General features: G+C 59.6%; 1 protein-coding gene across 3 annotated transcripts in view; it reads left to right on the forward strand.

Annotated features, from left to right (window-relative positions):
• The window catches only part of SREBF2 (sterol regulatory element binding transcription factor 2), a 58,336-nt gene extending 46,221 nt beyond the window's left edge, over nt 1-12,115 (forward strand). For all 3 annotated transcript variants that reach the window (XM_086403072.1, XM_086403071.1, XM_086403073.1), the window contains exons 13-19: nt 1,170-1,287; nt 2,165-2,274; nt 3,362-3,494; nt 6,031-6,199; nt 8,069-8,254; nt 9,592-9,703; nt 10,110-12,115. In XM_086403072.1, coding sequence (XP_086259198.1) covers nt 1,170-1,287; nt 2,165-2,274; nt 3,362-3,494; nt 6,031-6,199; nt 8,069-8,254; nt 9,592-9,703; nt 10,110-10,330 — 1,049 coding nt within the window. In that variant the 3' untranslated portion in view covers nt 10,331-12,115. The remainder of the gene's footprint in view (nt 1-1,169; nt 1,288-2,164; nt 2,275-3,361; nt 3,495-6,030; nt 6,200-8,068; nt 8,255-9,591; nt 9,704-10,109) is intronic.
• The last annotated feature ends 627 nt before the right edge of the window (nt 12,116-12,742 follow it).

Here is a 12,742-nt window from a genome sequence, read left to right on the forward strand (position 1 = left end):
TAGGGAACAACAGGCGACAGACGGTCGTCAAGTGCTCAGGGTGGCGGCAGAGACAGGGCTCCGGGCGTCGGGAGGAGAGGCTGGCTGGCTGTCCCCCGGTGTCTGATGGTGATCTGAGTCGACTCGCCCAGCCTCGCAGCGGGCGGGAGAGGCCAGTCGGGTTGGCCCAGGCTTGAGCAGCCATGGCTTTGAGCTGTCCGCACTTTTACTCTCTCTGAACCAGGAGTGTGGGGAGTCAGACATGGTTGGCAGGTTCAGGAGTGTGTGTCAAGCATTTTGTAGGGAAGGCGGGGTCCACTGTCGTTTCTTCTCAGTATCTGTTGTTCACAGTAAGAATGACGCGCAACCCCAGAGAGGAAGGGCGAAAGCAGAAGCCGTCATCAGTCTCGGATGCGTGGCCAGGCTGCTCTGTCTACAGCGGAGCCTGCCCCTGGCCCTCATGCCTCTGGTGGCTCTGGTTCTAGGCCTTGTCGCCCAGAATATATTCCTAAGTGTCCTGCCTCCCTGTCCTTGTCAAATTGAAGCCCACACGTCTGTGGCATGTGAATGAAGGGAAGGGCCTGGTGACGCCGTATTTGGGGCTTGCCAGTCAGGGGACTTGGTGACAGGCAGCTGTCATTGCCAAGCATTGCCAGGCCTCTTGTTTAATCGCCTCGGCCAGACAACTTCTGGCCACGGGTCTTGTGCGAAGGCTCTTAAGCGGGAGCTGGCTCTTCTCACCCTGTCAGGTAGGAGCCTCGGTGGCCGTCCTCCTGAGCTACGGGAGAAGGGGCGGCCTCTGAGACTTGGGGTGGCTGTCCACCTTCCCGGTTTCTGTTTGCTGACGAGGGTCGTGGCCACCACCTTACTGCTCCCAGCCTTGAATGAAAGGACTGAGGATTATGCTAAGAGACGTAGTACCCGTCACGCGCCGCCCCCCGCCCCCCCCCGCCCCGCCACTGGAGCCAGTCCAGAACTCATGTAGTCTTGGATTGACCACCCTCCCCCCCGCCCACCCCCTACTTCTGACTGTTCAGCAAGCAGTTCTGGGGTGTGGTTGGGGAGGTTTGGCCCCATTCAAAGGGGATATCTGTTCCTTGGGTTCCTCCCCCACACCCTATTTTCTCTGTAGGACAGAGCTTCTAAGTGAGCCCCACTCACCCCTCTCCTGGCTTCCTCCTCTTCTTCAGCCGACCCCATCGCCCAGGTGCACCAGGCCTTCTGTAAGAACCTGCTGGAGCGAGCAGTGGAGTCCTTGGTAAAACCTCAGGCCAAGAAGAAAGCTGCAGACCAGGAAGAGGAGAGCTGGTACGGACCTTGGATATGCCCCCCACCCCTGCCCCCGCCTCAGGCTACCTCCCTGGGTAGCGCAGACGGGGCTCTGAGATCCACCTCCCTTAAGGAAACGAGCCCCACTGTGGGGGCTGCAGGGAAATCCAGTGACTCTTTGGTGTTGATGCCTCAGGCCTGGCAGCCCCACGAGAGCCCTCTGTGGGCTCAGAGCTGAGTTCTTTGCCTCTTGCTGCCCCACCAAGTATATTACTTCCCCCTTTTCTCATTTCTACCTATCTCTATATCTATGTCACCTATATACATAGCTATATCACTGAGTGGAGTCAGTTCTTGGAGCAGGTCGGGGATTTGATTTCTTTTGCTTTGCCCTTTGGCAGGGGAAGGGTGGCCTGTGGAATGGAGCGTGGGAAGCTCAGCAGAAGGCAGACGCCTCTGGCCCAGACATCTTGGGAACCCAGACCTGTACCGAGAGGTCAGGCGGTGTCTTATTCTTAGGGAGTCACCAAGCACAGTCTTTCCTTCACAGAGTCAGACCTGAGAGGCAGGCAGGTACCAGCATCGCTCTCGTTCAGGACCCAGGTCCTGACAAGAGTGCACCTGGGCAGAGAGGGGGTCTCCTGCCTGGGGGATCAGAAAACTTCTGGGCAGAGACCACGGTTGAATTGGGTCTTGAAGGGCGAGGGATGAAAGAGAAACCTTGCTTTTCCCACAGAGAGAAGAGTGTCAGGAACAGTGTCGGGGCAGCCTGGGGCGAGCCGGAGTGGTTGGTGGGGGCAGTGCTTGGGGTGTGCCTGGCCCTGTGGGTCTCAGAGCTGGGGGCTGACCAGCCAGGCTGTGAGTGAGGTCCTTGTGTACACTCTGATGTGAGTGGGACCCTTTCTTTTCTTTCCAGTGAATTCTCCAGCGCTCTTGAGTACCTGAAATTACTTAACTCTTTTGTGGACTCTGTGGGGATTGTGACCCCCCCCTTCTCCAGCAGCTCTGTGCTCAAGTCGGCCCTTGGTAAGCACCTTGCGGGCGGCTCCACGGGTCTCAGGTTGCTTGACTCAGTCCTCCACAGCCCTTGTGTCTTGGGGTCCCAGGATTGGTTACGAGTCTGCCACTCAAGAACCTTCTCTGGCTCTGACGTGTGTCTCTGCGGTCCCCACGTCAGCCCCACCCACAGTTCCCCTTACTGGGCTGTGTTTTGGGGGCAGGAAATCATGATGCTGCCAGAAGCGGGATGACGAGTGAGTCAGGGACGCTGGCCGGAGCAGGTCAGGAATGCTCCCAGGTGCTCAGAATGGGCAGCAAGTGGTTCGGGCCCGGGGGCGGGTGGGGGGCCTCACCTTTCAGCACACAGTGGTCCTGGGGCTGCTCTTGGGTTGACGCCCTCTGCCGGAGCGGCCTTTCATCCGGCGTCCCTACTGCTCCGGCACCCGCTGCCTCGGTGGCCACACAACTGCTGACCGAACCGGCAGCAGGACACTCTGCTTCTGTCTCTAAACCGTCATCCAGGTGACAACATGAGAGCGGCCGCCTCTCGCGTGGCTGAGGCTGCAGGAGAGGGCATGGAGCTCCCTCTGACGGCTCTCCCCATGGAGGGCAGGATCCCAGAGGAGCAGCCTCCCCATCGTGGCCTCTGACCTCATGGCCTGTCTCATTTCCGAGCTGAGAAAACAACGCGCTCTTAGGCATTTCACATGCAGGTTCACTGAGAAAACTAGGCCTCAGGAAAACACTAGAAAGATTCTACCTGCACCGTTACTACACATATTCTGGAAACACTGTTTTTCACAGCTGTTGGAAGTTTGGGTTGTTTGCAGCTTCTTCCTTAAAGATAACACCACAGTGAACGTCTTTTTTTTCTCTATTTAGGCTCGTTTCTTTGTGATGGATTTTCAAAAATGAGATTCCTAGGTTACTAGGAGTGAACATTTTTAAGGCTGTTAAGGCAAATTGCCAAACATGTTCTGAGATGGGGCTGGTGGGTGTGAGAGGGCGGCCCACAGGCCCCAGCCCGTCGTCGGGAGGGAGAGCGAGAGAGCACAAACAGGAGGGCTCTAGTTTCTGCAGTGCTGGAGCAGCGTTTGGTTCTGTTCGCCTCTAGGCCCAGACGTCATCTGTCGGTGGTGGACGTCCGCCATCACCATGGCCATCAGCTGGCTCCAGGGAGATGACGCTGCTGTGCGCACTCACTTCACCGAAGTGGAGCGGGTCCCCCAGGCCCTGGAAGTGACAGAGTGCGTAGCCCTCCTTGACCTCTTGCCTGCTTCTCTCCAGGGAAGCCCCCGGTGCCAGCAGGTGCCAGGCTCGCTGGGTTAGTAGGGAAGGGGAGCAGGTCTCCATGGCCATCAGCATGAAGGGTCAGGCAGCCTGGGGACTACACGACAGATGGAGAGATGAAGCGAGGGGACAAGGGCGCCACGGAGACTCCAGACGTGGCGAGCCGTGTATGTGTGTGTGTGTGTGAGAGAGAGAGACCCCAGCAGCCGTCAGTGCTACTCCCAGGGCTCCACAGGCTGACAGGCAGGGAGAGCCAGTGGCTCCTTCTACTACAGAAGGTCCTGGTGGAGCCTGGCAGGCCAGCACTGGCTTGTGAGGCCCGGGGATCCTCTCGTGTGCCAGCGCTGAGTCCCATTTCCTCTCGACCAGCCTCCACCCCACCAGCTGAATCACTAGAGAGCTTTTGACATTCCTCTTGGGGACTCATGCCTGCCTCTTGGGGGCGTTTGGCCTGTATTGGCGGGCAGCCTGCCAACACCCTGGCTGCTTCTGACTGGATCTGAGTGTCCCTGACATCTTCTGCAACTTGCGGAAATTGTGAAACCCCCCAAGGCAGGAAGGCCCCGCTGGGTCTTTCCTCAGAGCCAAGGCTGTCACGTTTCCCGCCAAGTGGGCCTTTACCCGGGAGAGCAGGAGGGAGCCGAGGAAAGCAGGTTTAGGCAGCTTCAACACTCCGAATTTCATTTAAGTAACCCCCTATTAAGCTCTGACCAGTGAATGCCCACCCAGGGTGTGTTGTCTCCCAGCTGACACACCCAAGCCGACTGAGGCCCAGCGGGTAAACCGTCTAAAGTGTTCTCACTTGTAAGAACAGGCCCTGGGGTACAGCTAAGACCCCCGCAGGCATTCCTTCCCCCCAAATTCAGCCACCTGGGGGCCCCTTTGCTCTTTAGTTGTGGCGATGCTGTGGGACGCCACCCCACCCCAGCCTCCCCACTCTCTCCCTTATCTGCTCCCTGAAATGAGGCTGTTTCTCCAGAGTTGAGCACCCGGCCTGTGCACCTTAGCGAGTGAGTGCAGATAACAGGGCTGATACGTATGTCCCCACAGGGAGTGGCGAAGTGGTACTGTGGCTTCTGTACAGATGAGGAAACTGAGGCATGGGGTTTTTTTTAACTTTTTGCTCTTCTGCTTTTTTTTAAACTTTTTATCTTGCATTGGAGTATAGCCGATTAACAATGTTACCGCAGTTTCAGGTGAACAGCAGAGGCACTCAGCCACACACAGTCTTGTACCATCCTCCCCCTGAGGCACAGACTGTTTGAATGACTGTCTTGGGTGGCTTCTCGGTGACTGTTGGTGGTGGGCCCACCAATAATCTCTGTGGCTGGGATCTCTGATCCCTTCTCCTTGGTCACATGCCACATTCGGGGGTCTCCTGCACCCCTCCACGATTCCATCATCCACTCAAGCGAGTGCTTAGCTGAGGGCGTACTTGGTGTCAGCCAAATTCTAGTCTCTGGGAGGCCGCGGTGAATGAGACAGCAGGTTACGGCCATAAGCAAATAGACAGCAGCCTGCCCCGCTCAGTTCTCCGTTCTGGGAGCCGTGGCCTCTGCTGGCTCCAGTCTTGGCTCTCAGGAAGCAGGCAGCACATTGCGGGGAGACGTTCCAGGCCAGAGGCAGGTCAGCCTCCAGGAGTTCACACAGAACCTGGTGAGGGCAGGAGGCTCACAAACAACAGCTGGTGTCGGGGGCTCAAAAGACCTGACCCAGGGGGCAGCCAGAGGAGGCTTGCTGGGGGCAGGGCAGGAGAAGGCAGACCGGAGGGCCAGCCAGTGAAACAGGTCTCAGGAACAAGTGGGGAATGGTGAGAAAGGGTATTCCAGGCAAAGGCAGCCACGTCAGCAGAGGCGAGGAGTGAGGAAGGGAGCGGAGATGAGCTCTGGTTGCCTGGAGCCCAGAGTGGGTCAGAGGCTGAGAAGGGCCTCGTTCAGCACCTGCTCTCCTCCCTCCCCTCACTTCCTCCTGCAGCCACACTCCCGCCAGGATGTTCTCACATGTGTCAGACACTCGGGGCCTTTGCATCTGCCACGCCTCTTTCCAGAACCCTCCTCCCTAGAAATCCCCGTGCCCGCTTCCCTCGGGTTCCTTCTGCGTGAGTGTCACCTCTCCCGTGAGGACATCCTTGGCTATCCTTCATAATAAACGCCACCCAATGGCTCTGGGTGACTTTCCTTCATGGCTCTTGCAGCGCCTGGCATTACACAGTCAGTATCTAATGTGTTGATCATCTGACTCCTTCACTAGGACATGAACGCTGTGCACATTTCTGGAGTGAAGAGGATGCTTAGGGCCAGGGAGCCTCCCTCGCTCAGGGCTGGCAATTCCAGTCTGGAGCTGGGACCTAGAACCATTTTGGTGGCCTTTAGTCCTGCAGACCCACTTGTCACAGCGGTGTGAGGGCAGTGGTTGCTGGCTTGGGCTCCCCACCTTCATTCTGCCCAGGTGATGTGCGCTGACCTCTTGCCTCTCACCTCTGTCACCACCCAGGAGCCCCCTGGTGAAGGCCGTCTTCCACACCTGCAGAGCCATGCACGCCTCACTGTCCGGGAAGGCGGACGGGCAGCAGAGTTCCTTCTGCCACTGCGAGAGGGCCAGTGGCCACTTGTGGAGCAGCCTCAACGTTAGTGGGGCCACCTGTGACCCCAACCTTAACCATGTGAGTGGGGGCGTATAGCCCCGGGGGGCGGTGCTCATCTCTGCTGGGAGATAGCACTCTGACCGGTCATGAGCCCACCCGGCCTGTGGGGCTGCGCGAAAGGCAGGCCAGGCAGCAGCCCCTCCCCCAGAGCCTGGCCCGGTGGTCCGGGGGTTTTCCTTTCCGTACTTGGAACCAGCATGTTCCCACCTTGGCCCCAGGTTCTGCGGGCCCTCAGCTCGGTCAGCCCCAGGTGGACCTCGGCTGGCCAGGGCACGCATCTGCTCCGCCCCCGCCCCTTGCGTGCACACCCTGGAGCGGGTGGCTGCGGTGCATTGTAGTTGCATTGCATGTTCTGGCGGTACCCGTGCAATGTTTCCACAGTGCATCACAGAGGCCTGCCCGGCCCTCGAGAGACCCTCCCGTGCCTTGTTAGAGGGACTGTGTCACTGCCGGGGCACGAGGCAGGGCCGTCCGGGGCAGGGGAGGGGAGGCGTGCACACAGCTGAGGGGGACACGTCGTCTGCTCACCAGGAGGAGCCTGGTTCACTCCAGAAAGGGAGGCAGGAGGTGTGTTCTGAGGGTCAGATTCCGAGGCCCTCACTAGGGTTGGTCTGGCACCTCTGGCTGAGGTCATCCCTGGACCCGGACCCTGCAGTGAACCCAGGATAACATGCCAGCCCTACAAGACAAGTGTGCCCGCAGGGCCCAAGGCTCGCTCTAGGTGGTTCCTCTGGTGGCTCCGGTAGTGTTTGTCTTCATGGAGAACCAGAGAAGTTTGAGGAGGAGAGAGAGGCTGCAGGCACCTGTGTAGGAAAATGGGCCTGGAAGAAGGGGCCCCCACAGAGGCTAGCGTCCCTCAGAGGGCAGAATTCAGCCACAGGCTACTACCTCACCTCTCAGAAATGCTACCTTTGGTTGAGGAGAGGGGTCTCATCCACATTCTCCACCAGTGCTGTCAGCAGCCAAAAAACCACTGTGCCTGAGGGTCGGGCAACATACAGGTGCGAGGCAGGGTCGGCAGGGGGATGGGGGGTGTGGGGCAGCACCCTGGAGAAAGGGATGCCAGGCTGGATGAGATGAGGAACAGCCTGGAGGCGTCCATTGGTGCCTGAGGGCGGCACATGACCCACCTTGAGAAGCACTGTCCCTAGCACTAAGGGCCCTCAGGAGCTAGGCAACACCAGCGTGGGCTGAGGCCAGTGCCATTTGTGATTCTCCTTTGTGACACTGCAGCCCTGTGTGGTGCCCATTTTTTGGGTGGGGAAACAGGCTCAGAGGTGAGGTCATGTGTCAGGGCCACAGAGCTATGGACAGAAAACCGTGACAGATCTAGACTGGTGGATCCAAACCCTGGCATTGAGCCGCTCTGCGGGTCTACCTTCTTGGGTTCCTGTCTCCCCCGCCCACCACAGAGGCCACTAGGGCCAGACCTGGGCCCCATCCTTGGAAGCGAGCCTCTGATCCCTGTTCCTCCATCTCCAGGCTCTGATTCCCCTGCAAGGACAGGGCCTCTAGGCCAGCCATGGGCTCCCGGAGGTGGGAGGGGCTCCTGGAGGTGGGAGGGGCCTGCAACTTGCTGTCAGAACCACTAGAGTTTTATTCCTACCCTTCCTAGAGTCTCCTCCATGAGGCGCTGCCCCTCTCTGATCCTTGGCTTCCTCACCCAGTCAATGGAAGAGCGGATTTCCCTACAGGGGCTGTGGGAAGGACTAGATGTCAGGAACTGAAGCTCCCTCCCTGGCGGTTCTCTTGCTCCCTGATTTTCTGGGTCTCCCCTTTAATCCCAGAGCTGCCAGGTGTCCGGTCGGGGAAGACCTGGTGCGTGCAGGGACCCTTGCCCTGGTAACCGGCCAGTCACCTTCTCCTTCCTCATGGCACACCACGCAGGTGGTCCAGCTGCTGACCTGTGACCTGCTCCTGTCGCTGAGGACGGCTCTGTGGCAGAAGCAGGCTGGAGCCAGCCAGGCCCTGGGGGAGACCTACCACGCATCGGGCGCCGAGCTGGCTGGCTTCCAGCGGGACCTGGGCAGCCTGCGCAGGCTGGCACACAGCTTCCGCCTGGCCTACCGCAAGGTAAGGCCCAGCCTGCTGCTGGGGAGGGTGGATCGAGGTGTCAGAACCGAGCCTAGCTCTGGAGTGGGGTCATGGAGTCGCTGACCGGTCAGGCCCTGAGCTGGGTGCCATTCATCCCTTTGTTTGGCTCATGTTGTGTGTGCCCAACCCTGGAACGTGGCAGTGAGCAGTCCACACAGCACAGACAGGCCAGCAGAGATCTCGCCTTACCAGTTAACACGAGGGAGCACTGCTAGGTTTTCATAGTGGGTGTCAGAATCCCCTAGAAATGTGTTGAATGCTTTTTCTGCGCCGTGCTTGAGAACTCTCCACATAACATCCCCTTGGCAATGAGGGCAGTTGTATAACCCACTTAGTGGACTCAAACTGTTCCTGTGTTTACCTTTATTGCTAATTAAGAGTAATACAACTCAACGTATTTTCCCTGAATTGTTTTCCAAAAATTCAAGTGAGAAGGCCAGTGTTAGGGGTGGGGAAGGGCTGTGTTTGGAAACGTGTGAAAAAGAAGGGCTTGGGGTACGGCTGCCCTCACCCTCAAGTGCTCTGGGACCCTCACGTGGTTGCATTGTAGCCCCTGTGTGCAGCGAGCCAGGACAGACACTGCAGACGAAATACAGTCATGTGAGAACCACCCCCTTCACGGTGGAAAAGAGGAAGTGCGCTCAGGGGGGCGGCCTCCTCACAAAACATCCCCACCTGCCTCTCCCTTGCCCGCCTCCACCCTGGCCTTCCAGGGCAGCACCACCCTCCTCACACCCTGATGTGTTCGGGTGTAAAAGAAACTAGAGACCTAGGGAGACCCCCTTCTCCCCTCCCCCCTCCCGTCAGTGACGCGTATTGACAGAAGGGCTGTAGGTCTTCCTCCTGAGACCTTCTGAACTCTGAAGAGGAGACTCTTTCTGAAGCAACCAAACGACACAGGCCCCGAGCCGCCTGAGCTGTCCCCCTGCCTCTCTCCCGTCCCTGCCTCTCCCCTGTCCTGCTTTCGGGCTGGAGGCAGCCTCCGGCGTTGTGAGGGTCCACCCGCCTACTGTCCTTACAGCCCGGAGCGCACGCCGGTGCTCTCAGTCACTGTCAGCGGAGGTGGCCCTTAGCTTCCCTCTCAGCGTGCTAGCTCGCTCCAGCCCCACCAGCGGGCCTGTGCTCTTCCCCTTTCCTGCCGGGTGTGTGTCCAGGGTCAGAGTGAGGACGGGAGAGGCTGTTTTCAAAGGGTGAGCAGGGCAGGGTGTTTAGAGGAGAAGGGGTGTGGTCAGCGGGCAGATGCGATGCTCTAGGGAGGGATGCCCCCAGGGACACAGACAGGTGAGGACACCGGGCTTGTGTCCCCGGGCTTCCAGGTGTTCCTGCATGAAGCCACCGTGCGCCTGATGGCCGGAGCCAGCCCCACCCGCACCCACCAGCTGCTGGAGCACAGCCTGCGACGGCGCACGGCTCAGAACGCCAAACACGGTGAGCCCCCAGCGCTGGCGCCTGGGCGGGCCCAGGGGAGGGGAAAAACCCAAGGCTTGATTTGGTGGGTGGCCAGGGAGGGTCCGTGAGGCATTGTGGGGCTGGACTGGCCTCGGTCAGGTTGTCATGGGTCCAGCCTCTCCAGAGTGAGAAGGGGATGGTGGGGGGTGTTGTCCCAGCGCAGGATCTGGGGCCCCGCTGATGGGCCGCATCTCAGCCCCATCACAGAATGATAGCCAGAGTAATGTGTGTGGCACTCGGCTGGGTCAGCTCATCTGTCTGTTGAGCTGAACCTCCCTCGCTTGGGGGCGGGGGGCTTAGATACCCAAGTTCTCACCGAGCTGGGGGACAGCACCTGCGTCGTAGCGGGCTCTCAGCGGGTATGTGTGTCTCCTGCTTCCCACAGGAGAGGCGGACGCCTGGCCCGGGCAGCGAGAGCGGGCCACTGCAATCCTCCTGGCCTGCCGCCACCTCCCTCTGTCCTTCCTGTCCTCCCCGGGACAGCGGGCCGTGCTGCTGGCTGAGGCTGCTCGCACCCTGGAGAAGGCGGGCGACCGGCGCTCGTGCAGCGACTGCCAGCAGATGATCGTCAAGCTGGGGGGTGGCACTGCCATCGCCGCCTCCTGACCACGGGCTCTGCCCACATCAGCCGCCGCCTCCCTCCATTGCTCCCCAGCTCCCTCCGTCTCTGAGTCTCCTCTGTCTCAGTCTCTCCCTCCTCCTCTGTCTCCCTCCCTCCTCCTCCCTCTCTCTCTCCCTCCTCCCTCTGTCTGTCTCCCTCCTCCTGTCTGAGTCTCCCTCCTCCCTCTGTCTCCCTCCCTCCTTCTCTGTCTCTGAGTCTGTCCCTCCTCCCTCTGTCTCTGTCCCTCCTCCCTCTGTCTCTCTCCCTCCTCCCTCTGTCTCTCTCCCTCCTTCTCTGTCTCTGAGTCTCTCCCTTCCCTTTGTCTCTCCCTCTTCGTTTTCTCTCAGTCTCTGCCTCCTCCTCTGTCTCTTGTGTCTCTTCCCTGTGGGAGCTGAGGGATGAACCTTGGCTTCGGAGTAGTCACCCACCGAGGCTTTGGACCATGGCTAGCGGGCCCCTGGGAGCTGCTGCAGAGAGAGGCCCCCAGCCTGGGCCCCAGTGGGCCTGAGCAGGGAAAGACAGGGAGGGCAGGAAATGGGGGTTCCCTGACTTGAAAGTGGCAGGGGGAGCTCCCAGGCTGCCCAGTCCCATCTCCAGCCCTCCCAAGACTCTGAAAATCTCCCCGCTCCCTTTTCCTGCTTGTTTTTTTTTTAATCAGGCTTTCTCTCGGGAGGACATAGGTCTCTGGGCACCATGCGCTCCACCCGTAGCACTGTGCCCAGCACGCCCCCCTTTTATACGAATGTTTTTATATCCGTGTGCTTGGGGTTGCAGTGATGCAAGGCTGAGTTGCTGTGGCATCTTTATTTCTCTCCCCAGGTCCGCGTCCCCTCCCCTGTACCTGACAAAGCGAGTTCATTGTTTTCTCTTCATTACACCGGACAGCCAGGGGAGGAGCGAGCCCAGCCCTGGGGAGGTGGGTGGGAGGCAGGGGGCAGGCTTGGGGATGGGTGAAATCGTGTTGGCATTATTTTTTAATTTTTTAAAAAAATAAATGGTCTTATTTAATTGTCCTGTTCCTTCCCACTCCCCCACCCCCTGGGATGTCAGCCCAGACTCGGGGTAGGCCCCCGGGGGGCTGGGAGAGATAAAGCCACCCACCAGGACTGAGGACCAGGGGCCTTCAGCGTGGGTTCCCCGCTCTCTCGGGCTCCCTCCCACCCCAACTCCTACCTCCACAGTCTATTTTTATCCCTAATTCTTGGCCTGAAAATAAGCCAGGCTGGCAGGGACCAGACCCCACCCCGTCCCCAGACAAGCCGCCTTTTGAGGTGGGCACAGCGTTGCCCACGATGGGCACTAGGATCGAAGCCCCCTTCCTGAGGGGGGCCTGTGAGGGAGTGTGGCCCCGCTTTCCCTACTTTTCTGGATGCCCAGGCTTGGCGTCTACCTGAGGCCATTTCTCCTGGGGCCTGCGGGGAGGCCGAGGGGCTGCCCTCCTCCGTCCCTGTGCCTCTCACCCCCTTGGGCTGGTTGGGGCAGAAAGTGGGCAGGGGCCCCAGTACAGACTGAGGGGACATGCAGCAAGGGCTCCCCTCGTGCTGAGAGCAGGCCTCACCCGTAAGCTTGGGCCTCACCCACTTCTCTTCTGCCCGCACCTTGATGGCCCTGTGCCCTGGGTGAGCCAGCCTTTGTGTCGTGTGTATATACTGTGCCTTTTCTCGTTATGGTTCAGGGTGGGAGGGGGTCGGTTTTTCACTGAAAAGGGGGCTATGCCTGTGGCTTCCTTGATGTGGAATCATTCACTGTGTCCTGGATGTAGGTTACTGAATAAACACAGATTGGTACCACCCGGCGTGAAGTGTGTGGGGTCTATGGCGTGACCAGCCAGGCAGCCGCGTGGCTCGGCCTCAGTGGGTCCAGAACCAGGGGCTACCTATCCCCCTCTGCCGAGAGGTCCCAGAGGCTTCGGGCTGACAGACCTTCCTTGCCCGCCCATGCTCCTGGCCCCGTCCTCCCAGCGCTGGCTGTCTGGCTCACACTTCAGGGCTAGGACAGACCTGGGCAAAAAGGGGTGTTGGTGGTAGTGTTGCTGGGGTCAGAGGTCACCGTATGCAGGACGCAGCTGGCTGCTTAGCAGACAACACCAGTTCTTTGCGATTTGGGGTGCTAAACCCTCCTGGGTTCACCCTTGAACCCAGGTTCACCCGGTTGGGTTTCCCCATCTCCCTGGAGGCAGAGAGCTTCTGAGATGTGGCCCGCAGGTCACATCCGAGTCCAGCTCCTGTGCTTTCCAGCCAGGTCCCCTTGGGTGGGTGGCAGGAGTCGAGGGCGTCCCTTCAGCCTCCACATGTCTGTGTGCAGACAGCCAGCCCCTGCCTGTGACGGCCTGCTGGCCAGTGTGCACCACCCGGCGCATGTGAAGTGCCAGTTTGTGGGGAGGGCCTGTGAAGCTGGGGAGCGGCCCAGGCACAAGC

This window comes from Bos grunniens, chromosome 5 (genome assembly GCF_055505025.1).
Source record: "Bos grunniens cultivar Pamir isolate PY7600 chromosome 5, Bosgru_T2T1.0, whole genome shotgun sequence".
NCBI classification, from domain to species: domain Eukaryota; kingdom Metazoa; phylum Chordata; class Mammalia; order Artiodactyla; family Bovidae; genus Bos; species Bos grunniens.